General features: G+C 45.7%; 2 protein-coding genes across 5 annotated transcripts in view; both read left to right on the forward strand.

Annotated features, from left to right (window-relative positions):
- LOC306797170 (uncharacterized protein) overlaps positions 1-9,789 on the forward strand; it is a 42,611-nt gene extending 32,822 nt beyond the window's left edge. For 2 of the 3 annotated variants that reach the window (XM_079296381.1, XM_079296382.1), the window contains exons 8-15: positions 6,197-6,460; positions 6,549-6,803; positions 6,881-7,129; positions 7,213-7,470; positions 7,931-8,224; positions 8,310-8,579; positions 8,754-8,837; positions 9,010-9,789. In XM_079296381.1, coding sequence (XP_079152507.1) covers positions 6,197-6,460; positions 6,549-6,803; positions 6,881-7,129; positions 7,213-7,470; positions 7,931-8,224; positions 8,310-8,579; positions 8,754-8,837; positions 9,010-9,076 — 1,741 coding nt within the window. In that variant the 3' untranslated portion in view covers positions 9,077-9,789. Of the gene's footprint in view, positions 1-6,196; positions 6,461-6,548; positions 6,804-6,880; positions 7,130-7,212; positions 7,471-7,913; positions 8,225-8,309; positions 8,580-8,753; positions 8,838-9,009 lie in introns of those variants that run through there. The other variant, XM_079296383.1, reaches the window with a different exon arrangement.
- Positions 9,790-12,710: 2,921 nt separating this feature from the next.
- On the forward strand, positions 12,711-17,267 carry LOC306797006 (uncharacterized protein). 2 transcript variants are annotated; one of them, XM_079296154.1, is made up of 6 exons: positions 12,711-12,885; positions 13,896-14,222; positions 14,742-14,855; positions 15,672-15,750; positions 16,898-17,008; positions 17,126-17,267. In XM_079296154.1, exons 2-5 carry the CDS (start codon positions 13,918-13,920, stop codon positions 16,988-16,990), a joined length of 591 nt encoding a protein of 196 aa, XP_079152280.1. In that variant the 5' UTR covers positions 12,711-12,885; positions 13,896-13,917; the 3' UTR covers positions 16,991-17,008; positions 17,126-17,267. The 2 variants fall into 2 exon arrangements, 1 of the variants encoding a protein (XP_079152280.1); XR_013773087.1 differs by lacking the exon at positions 17,126-17,267 and having other exon boundaries at positions 14,742-14,907; positions 16,898-16,951.
- Positions 17,268-17,283: the final 16 nt, after the last annotated feature.

The raw sequence follows: 17,283 nt of genomic DNA on the forward strand, positions 1-17,283 counted from the left end.
AACTGGCTTTTACCATAAGCCATTTCTGTGTCAGGTATTCTTGCACTGATTCTTTTGGGTCTCGGTTTGTCACCATCGCCTTGATCTTTTTGAACTCACCAAAGCTCTGGGTGGAAGCCTGCATCTTGGTTATGCAGTCATTTTCTTCAGCGGTCGCGAGGCAGCTGCTTCGTGCGAGGCCCTGCCCTTGAGGTGGCTGTTCGTCTTCGCTGTCCGAGATGTCGTGCCGCAGCGCTTTTCCTTCCTCCGCAGCCAGCTTGTAGGCTGCTTTCTTCAGGCGTCTCAACATGACATCGTACACGATTGTCACAAAGCCTGTGCGAAAGTTACCCGTTAGCTCCGTGGCTGTTGCGAGGGAGCCGTAGGTCGGGGTCATTAGAAAATTCGCCCATTCTCCTTTTGTCGCGTAGACCATTGTTCCTTTCATTCCCTCGAGGTCGTGCATCCATATTTCTGGAACATCATAACCTGATTGACCGACCTCTGGAGCATAGGCTTTTCTTCCGTCTTTGGTGGTCATGGGCCCGTAACGTTCGTCCCGGGGGAATTTCTGCGAAGCCGTGTACACTGAAACAAGGGGCAGCGCGTTCTTCTTGCCTTTTCTGCTTCCCATCTTCAGGTCGGTTATTCCTCCCGGAGCCTCGTATTCGATTGAAGTCAGGCTTGGCGCTGTTTCTTCTTCATCTGAACTTACATCTGCGGCGCCCTCTTGCTCTTCTCTCTCTGGTTCTGCGGACAGTGAGGCCGGCTGAGTTGGTTCTGGCGTTCTCTTTGGAGTCCTGGGACTTTCCCTGATCCCGCCTGGACTTTGGAACCTTATCATGGGCTCTTCTCCTCCTCCGGAGTAGCGCATTCTCTGCAGGCCGACGGACTCTGCTGGGCTGGTGATCCCCCGTGGTGGTCTGGTTGGCCCGGGGGTTTCCTCTTCTGTCTGCACCGCTACTGCCCGGGGAGAGGGGATTGGAGTTCTTCTTTCCATTGGAGGTTTTTCCTGGCTTGAGCTGACCTGTGGACGTCGCTCCTCTTGTGTAGAGGGACCGGGTGTTGATTCCTGGTAGCTCCTCTGCTCGGTCCAGGCTTCTTTCTTTAATCTTGCTGATGACGGGAGCCGTGGCAGAACTGCTTTCACCACTGGGGCTCTCACGTCCTCGTATTTCGGCTGTCCTGCCCTCCAGTTGTTTGGCCCCTCAGTTTTGAAGAGGGGTCTCAGTATTCTCTCTTTTCTCTCGTGGTATTGGGCCACCGAGGTGACTATTACCAACTCGCGGATGTTGCTCCACCCGTGGGAAGCTTTCATCAGGAGGTGCAGAATCCTCATTGCCGCTTCTTCTGCTACCTCCCAGGGTAGGTTGCCGGATCTGGCCCCGTCGTTACATATAACGACTCTTTTGAAGGACAATTCGCTTGCTCGGGTGACACCTTTTTCTAATGCCTCCTCTATGCTGTCCCGATAGGCGTCCTGATCTTCGCCATCTTCATATCTTTCGATCGGTACGTGTAGCACCGCAAAATGGCTTGATGCTCCGCCGCTCGTAACCACCACCTCCTGCTGGTTCTGTCTATATTCCCGGAGGCACCCCTCAAGTTCTTCTTTGTAGGGGCTGCCTGCCTCTCTTAACAGTCTCTTTCTGAACCTGAGCCCTTTCTCTCCTTCGGACCCCGTGGACTCCTCTGACTGGGAGTCCACGGAGACCTCTGTCCCGTTGGTGCTGATCTGATCTTCGTCGGCAACCTCCTTGTAGCTTGGTTGTTTGGCTATGTATGCCGCTATTGCGTCTTGCTCTTTTTTATTCTCTTTGTAGCGGGGGGTGGCTTTTACCTTCTGCTTTATAGTCACTGCCCCTGCTCCGATTTCTGCGGCCAGCATCTTCACGACTGAGTCGTATTCTTTTGACGGGCTGATTACGGTGACTATTTTTCCTTTAATCGTCTCCATTACCACTAGCCACCACTGTAGCCACTCTTTCACCGCCTTCTTGGTATTCGGGGGTGCTTCACACCCTACCACTGCCAACACCATTCCTGACTCAAGGGTGAGGGGAGCAAGATAACCCCCCTTCTTCTCGCAGAACTCTTGTACTTTTTCTCCCACCTTCTCCTTATCTGCTTCTTCATGCAGGACGAATAGGTGTTGTTGGACAGAATCGTCCCATGTGGCCCATCCTTTTCCATTCAGGATGATCTGATGTTGGACGTTGCTTCTGCCTCCTGGATACGGTGTCGGTGTCTGTGTTGGTTCTCCCGACATCGCTCCTTGTAGTCCAGCGTCGCTCTCTCCCTGGTTCCCGCTGCTATCTGCTGCCTGGTCCAGGGGCGACGTCACTGGCTCGTCCTGCTGAGTCGTCGCCGTCGTCTGCGGGCTGCCTCTGTTGCCATCGGGTCCGCTCTGCTGTCCGGTGGCGATTCCTCCATCAGGGCCGTTGGCTCGTCCCGCTGGGTCGCCTCTGCCGCCATCGGATCCTCCGGACGATATGTCCATCTTGGACTTTGTCTTTGTCTTTGTTGTCTCGAGTCGCCTTCCTCCCAAAGCCTCTCGTCGCGCGTTGAGGAAGGGATGGGATCAGGCTCTGGTCCCTCTACAGGTCGGGCGAGTCTGGTCGATGCTCCCCGTCGCCTGCGGATTCTCCTGTGTTGGCCTGTAAATACCACACACAGCTTCGATTCGTGGATGTCTTCGCAATCGGACTTCTTCGAGGCTTGGGCAGCTTTGCTTTCTACCCAACGCCTCACCTCAGGTCTTTTCGTACACGAACGACAGCCTCTCTTAGCTGCCGGGGTTCTTCTTTTAGACTCAACGTACTCCTTTTCCGTCGAGCCCCACGTTGGGCGCCACGTGTTAGATCCTGGGTACTTCTGGCCCGATACGGGGCTAATTACTGACTCAGCTCTCTATTAAAAGATTGTCGAGCTGGTGTTCTGGCGAGGGAACTCGCCTGGCTCCGCTAACTGCCGTTACTCCCGACGTCTACCCTGCTTCCTCCGGTCAGAGCGCACTCGGCCGAGAGACCAGTCCTGGCCCCGGGCGCTCCCACCAGTCGCGTCGGTTATGGCAGCTTCCCTCTTATGGATCCGTGCTCTTGGTAAATGCCAGGTTAGGTTTTAACGGCTAGGATTAATTCTTGCTAAAACCGTAAGGGGTTGTTGAGTGGATTCTGTCACTAGGATAACCTTTCAGAACTCAGTTGTTAGACATACAATAGCAATAACTTTTTACTGCCACGAGGAACTCTTTACTACTTCAGCAAATGAATGCACTTGAGAACTTTTACTTTAAATGCAGATTAGATATTTATTGCAGGTTATATTTAGTTAGTTTGCAAGGGTACAGCTACAGCTCACATAAAATGTCACTACACATGATTAGTCAATTTAATTATCTTCTTCGATTATACTCATTAGTTTTAGTTGCCGAGACGGCTCGGTTGGAGCTGGATGTTCAATGGTACGATGAAAAGGTTCTTTTGGAGTTGTTAGGAGCGAAGGTCCGGCCGGACCCTCGGTCCTCCCGCTCCGCAACGGAGCCCGTTCAGCAGTCCTCAAAACTCAGTACAAAGTCTTTCTCAGGCAGCTGCGGCTTCTCCGTTGTCCAGATGTTAAGAGGCGAGCGGTGGGGAGAGTTAGAAACTTCGTCTTTTAATCTCAATGTCCACGAACAGAGGTCTCTTTTCCGTGAACAGAGACGAAGCCCTCAATACATCAGTTGCAGGCGTCAGTATCTTCCTCCGATGCACTTGGTACGGCATCCGCGATGAAATCCCAGCTTGCTGTCCGCAAGCGTCTCATTATATTCCTCACTTGGGCTGTCAGCCCCCTCCTGTTCAACACATGAGCTCATTCCCCCCACCCTCTGGAAAGGGCGTGGGGTTTTGAACATTGCCTGTATGATTCACCGATTGCAACAGATTCTCTCCCGACTACACCCAACATCCTGATCATTGCAAGTCACGCTGACAAATACATTTCTACCTCTGCTCCAGTCTCACACAGAACACACAGAAACATTCATTACATTTGTTTAAATCATTTCTATGCAGTTAAACTTTTGTTACATAATTGATTAAAACATTTCGTTATATTATTCATACATTTTATCTGTTTGATTACACTTCAACGTTTGAATATATGCTTTGTGCTCTTACAGCCTGACTTCTTCTCCCTTGAATGTGTCGACATGTTACCGAGGCAGCTCTGAGAGGTCAACTCTTCTTGACATCAGTCAACATGTCATGAGATTGTATTCAGTACACACATGTACAAGATGGAGTCCATCAGCAGTGACTTGTTGTATTCATGCAGATGAAATCAAATCACTAAATGTTTATTTTATTATTTCAGTATTTATCATCTCCGGTCAGATCATTCTGAAGACATCAAGTTCTTTGGGAATCTGTTCTGTGCAGCAGAGAGAGAACAGACGGGAGAGAAGATGCTGGAGCTGTTATCATCAGTGTGCTCATACAAAACATTCCCTATTGATGATGATAATTATGATGGTTATTACACATATCAGAGTGACTTCCTGCTGGATCTGTACTCCCACCTGAAGGACTGTGAGACTGAAACAGGTCAGAGTCTCCTTCCATCATTACAGTCAGTTCTCCAGTCAGCTCCTTCAGTCTGGTCCATAGACCTCTCAGAGAGAAAGACCTCCATCCTCCTGGAAGTGCTGAAACTCCAACCAGAGAAGAAACGAGTGAAGCTGAGAGGCTGCTCACATGAAGAGAGTGAAGTGAGGAGTTTCCTACAGTGTCTGCCTTTTATCTCACAGCTCAGGTAACTCTGACAAACACTGAATATTTAATGATGACATGTGGCTTCTTCAGAGGTTTGTCAGAAAATCTGTTTCATAATCTGCAGTGAAATGAAGTGAATAATATTAATGGAACAATGTGGCTCTGAGACAACACAAAAATAAACCTTTGAAAGATAAAATAATGTTTTTTGACACATTAAATATCAAACATCTCTTTTAATTATATTTCACAGTAATTTTAAACATGAATTAATAAAAACAGATGTCAGTCCTCTGAATCAACATGTGTTGTATAACTTCTGTCTCGCTGCTGCTGTTCCACTATTTATATTTAATATTGTGAATTTATTTTACACTCAAATCTCAAACATGAAATCAAATGATATAAAGTGAAGTAAAGCAGCAGGAAGCAAACCTGCAGTAAGTCCAGAGACAGGATGAGTGTTTGTGTTGTGAGTCAGTCAAAGTCCAGACGTGATGTTCAGTCAACATGTCATGAGATTGTATTCAGTACACACATGTACAAGATGGAGTCCATCAGCAGTGACTTGTTGTATTCATGCAGATGAAATCAAATCACTAAATGTTTATTTTATTATTTCAGTATTCATCTCCGGTCAGATCATTCTGAAGAAATCAAGTTCTTTGGGAATCTGTTCTGTGCAGCAGAGAGAGAACAGACAGGAGAGAAGATGCTGGAGCTGTTATCATCAGTGTGCTCACACAAAACATTCCCTATTGATGAGGATGATGATGATGATTATTACATATATCAGAGTGACTTCCTGCTGGATCTGTACTCTCACCTGAAGGACTGTGAGACTGAAACAGGTCTGAGTCTCCTTCCATCATTACAGTCACTTTTCCAGTCAGCTCTTTCAGTCTGGTTCATAGACCTCTCAGAGAGAAAGACCTCCATCCTCCTGGAAGTGCTGAAACTCCAACCAGAGAAGAAACGAGTGAAGCTGAGAGGCTGCTCACATGAAGAGAGTGAAGTGAGGAGTTTCCTACAGTGTCTGCCTTTTATCTCACAGCTCAGGTAACTCTGACTAATACTGCATATTTCATAATACTATATATTTACTTCTGAAGAGGTTTGTCAAAAAAGACCCAGCTCATAATAACCGGTGTTTTGTAATTTACATGAACACTTACAAGTGTCCTTGAGCGAGACACTGATCCCTTAGTGACTCCGCCCACTGCTGAGGATCAGTTAGATGTAGACGTCACATTTCATGTTTGTACCTGAATGTATATGGCGACTTATGAAGTTTATCTTCATAAAGAAGAATGCCAGTATTTGAATCTAGTGTGATATCAAAGACAATACTACATCACACACTATGTTTTCTCTAAATGTCACCCCTGATGAAAGACATTGTTCATGAGATGGATTATAATGTGTGTCTTTGCTGGTCTCACACTTCATCCATCTTCTTTCAGCTGTGATCCAGACTTCTTCCAGACAGTGTGTACGTTGATCTGTGTCAGATCCAGAGAGGAGGCCGAGCAGTTGTCCTCTCTGCTGCAGCTGCTGGGCTTCACCCTCCGGTTAACGGGAGGCTTACCCAGGAAAACCTGCCGGTCTGTGGGGACGGTTCTCAGACATTGTGGCTCTGAAGTGGATCTCATCCTCACACCCAGAAAGATGTCTGTCAGAGGAGCCTCCCTCCTCTTCAGAGGAGCAACACAAGTACACAGTCTGAGGTACGCATTCATATCTTTACTGCCTTTAGATCTTATGACTCCATCCTTTCCACTGTGAATGTGTGACTTCATTCTTCTTTATTTCCAGGCTTTCCAGCGCCACGGCCTTGCTACTGCATCGATGGGTAAGAAGAAGGGAAGCGGGCCGTCGGCTGGCTGTGGAAGAGCTTTCTCTCTCCCCTCAGAAAGCCCAGCCGTCACAGAGAGTGTTGTTGAAGGTTGTCAGTAGTTTGGCATCCCTGCTGAGATACTGGACAGTCACACGGTTAGACCTGACTGAGTTCTGTGCTCCTGCTCTGGATCTCCTCCCACTGCTGTTTCATGATGGCCCTCTAACGATCAGGTAGAAGTATTCCATTCTGATGTAATGTGTTCATCCTGGACTCTTCTAACAGATATTCATACGTGTTCTATCTGCAGGCTGAGTGAGAAGACTTTCCAGCAGCTGCTCTCCCTCCTCCATGAGATCCAGGACAAGGACTTGACCCGGTCCTTCTTGAGTAAGGTTGGTGGAGACCTGAGCAGCTGCTGTCTGAACTGGGAGCTTCTTCACTATCTGCTTCAGCAGTCGTCAGCTCACACCATCACGGTGAACCTGAGGAGGAACCGCTTCTTACAGGAGAGCGTCGCACGTCTGCTTCCCTTTCTGGACAGGATTGTGTTCAAAGGGTGATCTATTTGGGTTTTTTATCATTTCTATTCGTGTTGTTGTGGCTTGTTCTCACTAAACAAAGACCTCTGGTGTCTTTCAGGCTCTGTCCCAGCTTTGTGTTGACCGCCATCAGAGAGATCTATAAAGCTGGAGCCGCTCCTCTCGTAGCCGGTTTACTGAGGTCTTTGGATCACGAGATCGACCTCACCTGCAGAGGGATGGACTCGGTGGACTGTGCTGCTCTGCTCTTCACCCTCCGACACAGTGACGGAGTTAAACTGAACCTCCTGTGGACCTCCGTACCAGCAGAGGAAGTGGAGTCCATCCTCTTTATGCTGGACAAAGTTTCTGAAATCAGGTCAGGCATTAGGATCAGAACGCTCCAACACTCAGGATAGAGTTCACAGAGGAATATATATGTGATATTACAAGATAATTCTGTTCTATTCTATCAGTAATAAACACATTGTTTACCGCCTCTTTCACAGAGGGTTGTTTAACCTGAAGCTTTGTTTCCAACCTGTCTGATCATCCGATCGTTTGTGTGTCTCGATCAATCAGAAGGCTTATCGGTGACGTCACCATGTTCCCAGATATTATCTATGAACGGGCTCTATGTTGTTGTGACTGATAGAAATGAAGGAGAAATCTACAACAATAAGAGTACAAGTTGTCAGGAAACATAGTTATCCTTTAATTCATATTATTTGTGTCTTTTGTTTGGAGTAAATGTGAATCTGCAGATTATATCGGTATCTGATCAATGAACCTTTATGCTTATCTTATTTGTTTGATTTTTAGATGTATTTTTCCTCCAGTGTCGACAGGAAACTGCTGCTGAGTTTTGTCCACAGCTGTGCTGCCTCACACGCCCAGCAGGGGGCAGCAGGCCACCTGCTCAGGGCCGTGCAGCACAGGCTGGATCTGTCCTGCTCCTCCTGTGTGGAGCTGGATGTCAGTGAGACTCTCAGGCTGACTGCTGAGGACTGCAGGGCCGTCTCCAGCATCCTGAGAAGCAGCAGCCAGAAAGCAGAGCTCATCCTGCAGGACTGTGAGGTGGAGGACAGCGGACTGGACCTGCTGTTCCCTGTCCTAGACCGAGTCCTCCTCAGGTGGGAAAGACCACAGAATGACCAGAGAAGAAGCTTGTTTCCATGTTTCTTCATCCCAACAGTCTGCTCTGTTTCTCCTGTTTAGAGCCAGTAAAGCCGTCCTCTTCCAGCTGGTGTCCCTGGTTCCTGTGAACAGTGAGAGGGACACAGTGAGACGGGCAGTGTCCCTCTGTGGAGCCCTGGGGGGAGAGCTGGACCTCAGTCACACCACACTGGATCAGAGGGCCTGTGGAGCTTTGTCCCTGATGCTGGAGTTCTCTGAGGGGCTGACTGAGCTGGACCTCAGTCACTGTCAGCTCACGGACCAGCTGCTGCTCAAACTCGGCACACATCTGCACAAAGTACAAGTCCTGGAGTGAGTGTCCACCTGTAATGTGTTCATGTGACAGACATCTAGATTTGTTAGAGCAACAGCTGGAGTCATGTTCTATGTTTTCTCTAAATGTCACCCTTGATGGACTACGAATAAACCTGAATCTGGAGCTGCTGCCTCCACATATAAAGTCTCAAATGCTCCTCTGTGTTCCAGTCTGAGTCACAACAACATCACTGATGCTTCCACTGACAACTTACTCCAGCTGGTCTCCATCAACCCCTCCATGGACACTGTCCGGTGAGCACCGGGCATTAATCCACACAGCTGTTCTCACAGATCAGTGAACCCTGTTCCATCATATTCTTCTCTCTCGCTCTCTCTCTCTCTCTCTCTCTCTCTCTCGCTCTCTCTCTCGCTCTCTCGCTCTCTCTCTCTCTCGCTCTCGCTCTCTCTCGCTCTCTCTCTCTAGACTCTTCAGGAACAACATCGTGGACAGAACATCCTTTAAGAAAGACAAGCAGTTTGAAATCTGGTGAAGCCGTCGTCAGTGTGGCGGTAAAGTGCTGATGTCTTCTGTCTGCTGATGGTTAGATGATGATATCAGTGTAGTGCGAGTACTAACACTGTGTTTACAGTAGTCAGGTTGTGTGATGATAATTATGGAGGATCTACAGATTCTTCTTTAAGCTGCTCATATTTATGATGTGAGATTCATCAAATTGTTCCGTTGTGATAACAAGTAGAGGCCATAACTGTTCTATCAATATCATGAGGCGGTATCATTTATGTATTGTGTAATAATGGGATGATGTTCTAGTTCATTCAAGGCTGAGAAAACTTGAATCATCTCAAAGTAATGATGCAACAACAAACAATGTAAATATGAGAATTATTTTTGGTTGATCTTTTAAAGAGAGATGATGGTCATTGTCTCTGTTCGTTCTCTTTTCCTCATTCAAATACTTCATTTACTGTAAACTGCAGTAGTTCTGGCTGCAGAGAAGTGAACATCTGTGTTCACCAGGTACCAGCTGACTGAGTCTGTACTTTATGAAAATACAATATCTTGAAATGTATAGTTGTAAATACACTCAATAAATACTTGAGATATTTAAGTATGATTTCCCTTTATTACATTCATGTTATGGAGAATTCAAAAAACAATAAATCACCGTTTAAAACAGAAAGCTACTGGTATATATTTGAAGCTTTTCAGTAAAAAGGTTCAAAGGTATTTCTGTTAGATATTACAAATGATCATCTTTTATTTGGGGAACAGTTATGAAATACAACATTTCATATACTATTTGAAAACAGATGCTCAGGTGGCAGCTGTATTTGTCTCCATTGTTTCTCCACACAGAGAGGTGGATCAGAGGAGACCCTGAAGAAGACCACATCCCTGAGAGGAAGAGGAGGGAGGAGGAAGTCTGGCTGGTTCCAGGTCGAGTAAAGTCACCTTTGAATAAACTCAAGTTCACCAAATTAAATCAGCCTCAAGCATAATGTTCATGTCCCTCCAGAGAGCCTCTCCTGGCTACCATCCCAGTACCTTCTACTATGAATAATATGTGTATATATTTACAGTCGTGTACTTTAAAACACATTTACATGATTGCACTCCAGAACATATTCACCCAACAGTGCAGAGTTTTATTGTACTCCTTCTTCTTCCTCATTCTACATCTCTTCCTCACAGCCAGGTGATATTTTCCATCAAGCTGTGTTGGAACCTGAAATAATAGAAATAGTCTGTGTAAGAGACATAATATTGTTTTTGCTGAGGCTTTGAAAAGAGATTAATATTATATAGATTCATTTATTCATTAATATTGATGAGAACTTTCATTTAGTGAGGAAAGCCAATCAGAGCCAGTTACAGTGGTGAAGAGTGGTGTTTTTAATGACCCATATTGGAGTAAAACAGATCATTTTCACAGCAACCTGAGATCCCATCAGGGACACCTCACTGTTTGGAAAATGTCTCATAATCAATCTTGACAGTGTGAGAAAAGCAAAGCTGAAGGTCTAGAGGTCTTACAGTACTCTGACCTACAGTATGGAGGTGTAACGGTCCCTCAGTGAGGCCCAGCAGCCTCTGTTTTCACTCAAAGTGAGGCCAGATTCATCCGTCAAACCTCCTGCATTCACACAATCACTGACATATTTAAAGGGACCTAAGAACGTTGCTTGAGGAACTCTAGTTGCGTATTTGCTGCTTATTGCGTCTGAGGAATCCCCCCAAAAAATATTATAAATATCAGTTAATGCATTGTATGTGAGCTGCTTGGGCTCTTATCATTTTGAAGCACATTACATAATACATTTGTGTGGTGTCTTTTAAAAAGTATACAACATAATTACTGTTGTTATAAGAACAGAAGGAATGTTACAGCCTGTTTCAGTGTACTACTGTTTTACAACAAACTGAACCAACCCTGAAGCTAAAAATCTATTTTAACATAATGTTCTACTTCTGTCTCCTGCCGCTTGTTGGGATGGTGGGACATGATCTGAAAACTCGGTTGCAGATGAATAACGGTCAAGAAAATAATATTATTTGTACATGACACACAGCTGCAGTCTGCAGTGCAACATGAAGCCACCGATGTGATTTAAAGGTTGATGTTTGCTGCCATCTGGTGGCCTCATTGGATATTACATCTATAATTCATACTTGGCACTGTACTCTGAATATTGATGACACATATTTCCCCACATGTGTCTATTCTTAAATGCCTCAAACACAAACTGTGACAGTTAACACCTACTTTATTATCACGTTGACTTCTCCCTAATGTTCTTGCATGTTAGGCACATGAAGTCAATAGTGTTTATGCACTTACCTTGACAGATGCCTATTCCACGATGAGACATAATTGGCATAACAATATGCCTAAATGGATTAACCTTTAAAACTAATGAGCACTTGAGGTGGGGGAATGACAAATTAGCATTTGTCATCTTTTAGGAGTGATGTGGGAATAAATAATTGAAAAGAGGCTGGATATTGTCTTTCCTTGGGCTACTTGGGTTTGGTTTTGGAGGACAGTATATGAGACGCACTGTCATGGAGTATGGAGGTTTGCATTTGAAGGCCAGGCATTCCACAGAGGATTAAGCACGGAGTAGTCCCGCTTCAAAGGTTTCAGTTGGTCAGGTGGTGTGATGATAATTATGCTGCTCATATTTATGATGGACACCCTGTGAGATTCATCAAATTGTTCCGTTGGGATAACAAGTAGAGGCCATAACTGTTCTATCAATATCATGAGTCGGTATAATTTATGTATTGTGTAATAATGATGTTCTAGTTCATTTAAGGCTGAGACAACTTTAATCATCTCAAAGTAATGGTGCAACAACAAACAACAATGTAAATATGAGAATTATTTTTGGTTGATCTTTTAAAGAGAGATGATGGTCATTGTCTCTGTTCATTCTCTTTTCCTCATTCAAATACTTAATTTACTGTAAACTGCAGTAGTTCTGGCTGCAGAGAAGTGAACGTCTGTGTTCACCAGGTACCAGCTGACTGAGTCTGTACTTTATGAAAATACAACAACTTGAAATGTACAGTTGTAAATACACTCAATAAATACTTGAGATATTTATGTAACGTCAGGTTGTGTAGAACCATGTTCATGGTATAATATACTATGAATTTGTTAGCTTTTTGATAGCGTACAACAACATTACTTTTTAAGAGTTTTTTTTATTGCATTCTATTCTGAATTCGTATGACTTAAACGGCCTGAAGTTGTGTATTCAAACCCTATCCAGTTAATTTTAAATCCCAGCACAAGAGCGCACACTATAATATATATAATAACTTATATAGCCTCTTGCGGATATGTTGTAGTATTCACATTGTGCTGTGAACAAGCAGACTCTCACAGATACAAGCTTGTTTCTCACACTGTCGTTGACAACTGTGGTAAATACGGTCCGTTTGTGTGTGTTTGACCAAAAGGCTGTGATGACCGTTGAAGTTTTCTGTTGCGGCTCGTGCTGCATTTTTTTCTGTTTGTATGCAAATAACCTAGTAGGTTCTTAAAACATCCCGGACCCAGATCTTAATCTCGCGAGGAGTGCACATCACGTGCAGAATAGTGGGTTAGTCCTCCACCGACAGGGCGGCGCTGTTGGCACGTGTGTGTCCGAGGTGGAAGGTCGAAGCCCGGCTGTGTTAGAGGAATGTCACCGTTGAGAAACAAACAGCAGAAGGACGATTATGACAAACATACATGTGGACACTAAATACAATTAATGCGCATCTACTGGGGTTGCGGAACTTCAAAAGACAGACGGGTTTTATTGCTGAGATATTCCGCGCCGCGTGCTGGTAAGTATTTTTAAAATATGACAGAAGCTAATAGCAAGGAATGAAAACATGCGACTGAAATATTAATGTCATTTTTCATTAGCATTTTTAATATCAAGTAGTATTAAGTGTTTAGAAATAATACAAGCTATCCTGGCTTCTAGCAGTCTGACCTGTCACACCTGTGCGATATCACGCTAATTAAGGGTGGAGTCTGCACGTGGACTGACGCTGTGCAGGTGATTTAATTATCAATGATTGTTCAAATAGACATAGCGTTACTGGTGAAACAACTGTTTTTGGTACTCTATTGCCTTATTATGTATTCTCACTTAATGACACAAGAAATGAGGACAAATAACTACGATACTGTGACTTTATAAACTATAACTAAATAATAATGTGTTGCTCTTCTTAGTCATTTCTTACAACAGAGGACAGACAAACACCACGTTTTGTAGAAAATCCTATGTTTCTGTGTAGTTATATTTAATGCTCGATTAGTCTCGTGTTGTGCAATGAAGGTTTAATCTAAAGACATGTCTTTTGTGGTTGATGATAATAATAATAATAAAGCTTATTTATACAACACGTATAAAAAGCGAGCAGTAAAGTGTTTCACGGGCATAAAAGAACAAAGATACACGCACATTTCCATATACATTTTTATTTACAAATGCATGAATACATCTGAACGAGGTCTGCAAACTACAAGTAGCCTACAGATGGGATCTAACAGAAAGTACCTGTTACTTTTACTTCCTGTTTATTCTTTGAAGGCAGCTGAAAACTGTCTCGATACTTTTTAAAGTCAATAGATACATATTTACCCAGAAAGCCTTTCTTGTGTGCCTAGTGTGTTTTGATAGGTCCTGCACAATTGAACAGCTGCTGAGTTGGCAATCCTAATGTAACCCTGCCAGGATTTCACTTGCCTCGAGGCTGTTTATTTTGGGGATGGAGTTTTCAAGTCAGAGAATGAGTGTAACATCCCCAACCCATGGCCACGTGTTTCTGCCTCTCCGCTGCAGCCCCGATGCCAGCTGAAGCGTGATGCAGCCCGGAACGGGCTTCGCCCCGCGGAGACGACGGGCAGATTCCTCGCCCTGGGGCACGCTGAGCACCGGCCTACTGCGGGGCCTCATCCAGAGCGTCGGGCCCCCTTCCTTCTGCCCCCTGCTCCCCAGGGTCCACGCAGCTGATGTGGCTGCGGCCCAGCCTGCACAGATGCCCTGCTCATCCTCTTCCTCCAACAGTCCTGCACCCATCCCTTCACCCAGCAGCATGCCAAGCCACATGGGCAGGCCAGATTTCCCAGATGCAGGATGGGACCGTATCAAGGACCTCTTTGACAAAGAGTTAGTATTTCCGGTCCCTCTTGACTTCTCTTCATCTCCTCTTTTACCCCCGTGTCACCTTGCTGTCTTCAACAAGTTCTATTCTACATATTATGAGCACTGCTTAAAAAACAGCCAGTAGTTTCTGCATCAATGTTGTTGTTTTTGGGCAATATTCACCACTTTCTAAAATAAACTTTATACATTGTAAAGTTATGCTTACCTTCTGTCACTGACACTTACTCAAGCGTGCAGAATTGTTATTTTTTTGGGCCAAATGATCATTTAATGAAGGAAATAGTTGTCTAGGTCATCACTACTAGCTTTAGTCAAATCGATCTTTGGGTGTCAAGTTATCATCAAAGAGAATTATTTCTTATTTTTAGACACTCCTTTTAACCAGTCGTACAGAGACAGAGATACTTCAGTAAATACAGTTCTGTCTTGTGAGGCTCGCGTACTCTTTACTGTGAAAAATATTATTATTTGTCAGGGCAGTTTTATTTGTTTGTACAGAGTTTGCCTCTCGTCTCCCTGCAGCGTGACACAGCGGCACCCAGAGGAGCTGACCAACGTGATAAAGAGCGGCGTGGCTGCCGCTCTGGCCGGCCTGATCTACGGAGGCCTGCCAGCGGCTCGCCATGCCAGGCAGAGGTACATCCAACTCAGCCAGGCGGAAATCTATACTAGCCGCGTGGAAGCAGTGGTAAGCGGAAGAAAGGGAACTACGTACGGGTCTGCACCACTGGGAACATTTAATGTTAAGGTATCATTGTAAGGAACCTTTCTCTCTGAATCAGCCATTACGCTGCAGCTGGAGGTGAGTCACATGGGCTTCAACGGGGCTTTAGCGCAACTATTTTTTTAAAACATTTTATTTATCCAAGAAAAGTCGACGACGCACACTTGTGTCACAAAACGTTCCGCTTCACTGTCGCACGTCTCCATCTGGGAGTTGCTCGGTCTAAACTCAGTGTTTTCTGCTGTCTTATAACAGCTGGAGTGGAATATCATTTGTTATGCTGTGGAACACTTGTCAGTCTGTAGAATGTGCTATTATCTGTCAGATGATGATGATATTGACCGGCTATCGTCCACCAGAGAGTGTATTCCTAGGACCGGTGTACCAGCCGTTGTTGCATTTGTTTGTTCCCCCGTCTCTCTACCACTGCTGTCTAAATAATGCATAACAGTGCCCAGAAAATAATTCGTAAAAAACTGAGTACTCCAGAATTTCGTTGTCCAAAGAATGTGATTTTTATATTGTGCAGAAATGATTTTTGTCCAATTCCCTCTGTGCCTGGACACGAACATTTCAGCTCTTAATTAGTCGTAAAACGTTTGGTACTGACAATAATAACAACTTTTATAATCCTTGTTTAAGCTGATGACGTCAAGCAGTGTGTATACCAGCACATTGGGTTATGAATGATGACGTGTCACTGTGTGTGTGTTTGTGTGTGAGAGCAGCAGTGACTGGAGGCCTTTTCAGACTGAACCTGGGTCTGGGAGGCCTGGTGGCAGGATCGATCATCGGAGCCGTGCTGGGGTAAGTGCTTCCACAAGTGTCCCTTCACATCCGTCGATCACACCACCAGTCCCAATGCGTCGACGTGTTACAGTAACTGAGTTCCTACCCGGAAGCGTGTCGGTCCTCATCGCCCAAAGAGTGGCGTCGTCAGAAGCCGCTGTGCGTTTATTTCTCAACAGAAGATGTGTGTTTGCGCGTGTCCACTTTCATGCCCGTGTGCTTGGGAGCAGTGAGCACTCTGGCAGCCAGCTGTGCCCCCCCAGCAACCCTCTGTCGCCCAGCTGAACCCCCCCCCCCCACTCTGATCACGGTGCCAGAGGGCCTCATGTGCACTGCAGAGGGCCATGTTCTGGGTGCTCGAGCAAGGAGGCAGGCCAAGGCGGCAGCTGCCCCTCTCCATTTACACCGTCTCTGTTATTCCAGCCTCGCATCTCCGGCTACCATGGTCTGATCTGGACTTATGCTTCGCTCCATCTCCTCTCAACCCTCTCTGTCCCCCTTTTCACTCGCTCCTCTGGCCACATTCAGCTGTGAGCCAAGAGCAGATTTGAATTTGATTGCGTGATGGAGATGAAGTGTGAGGTGTTTGATGGTGTAACAGACTGGAGGGGCTGGTTTGAATGGTCTCTGTGATCACCAGCCCCATGTTGGCTCTGTACTCTCATTGCCTCCTCCTCCGCTGTCTGCCCGAGTGACCGGCCACCTGGAGCATTTTGACGTGTGCAAACAGCCCCGGCTGTGCCAGGTGCAGAAGGGGGTGAAATGAAAGCAGGCAGCTAATCGGAAAGCACATCACGCTCCAGAATCGTCCTCTCGCCCGGGCCACACGGCGGAGGTGTGACTGGAAGGGCTGCAGAGGAGAGCCGGACTCTGTAAGACACCGCTGAGGGGAAATTTAGCCCTAAATGACGGCCGAGAAGGATGATGCAATTAAAGTATCCGCTGTGACCGTTTATACGATAACAGGAAGTAGTAATCCATTACATACCCGATGTGTCCAGTAGAGTGTCGACCAGAATGGTTTCATACATGACAGCAGCCGATGAGCCGTGCTCGGACAATAGATTTACAAAATGCGTTTTCTGTTTTGTATTCAACTGCAATTATACTGTATAAAGCATTGGAATAAGTTTATTTCTAATAACGTGAGCTCACTTCTGCTCAGGGTTCCCACTGGTGCGCTGATCATCAGCATGCAGTCGATTGCAGGAGAAACTGCCAGAGAGAGGAGGAGGAGAGAACGCAGGGAACTGTTTGAGCTCAGACTCGCAGAATGGTGAGATGTTTTTATAGATTGTGTAAAATCACACAAACCCTCATTTACATTCAAGTTTGTTGCTGTCGTGATGCGTTTCGTTGCTCACCAGTCACTCTCCATCCTTCAAATCCCAAGGGCGGCCCGTCTGCACTTGACAGACGAGTTGATTGGAGATCTGAACGTCAGCTCTCAGGCAGAGGAAACCAACAAGGACATGCAAAGGATCCGGGAGCTGCTCAGTTCACCACAGAATGAGGACGTGACTCAGGACTCACGCAGCCAATGACGGTAGC

This window comes from Melanostigma gelatinosum, assembly GCF_949748355.1.
Source record: "Melanostigma gelatinosum genome assembly, chromosome: 24".
Taxonomy (NCBI): domain Eukaryota; kingdom Metazoa; phylum Chordata; class Actinopteri; order Perciformes; family Zoarcidae; genus Melanostigma; species Melanostigma gelatinosum.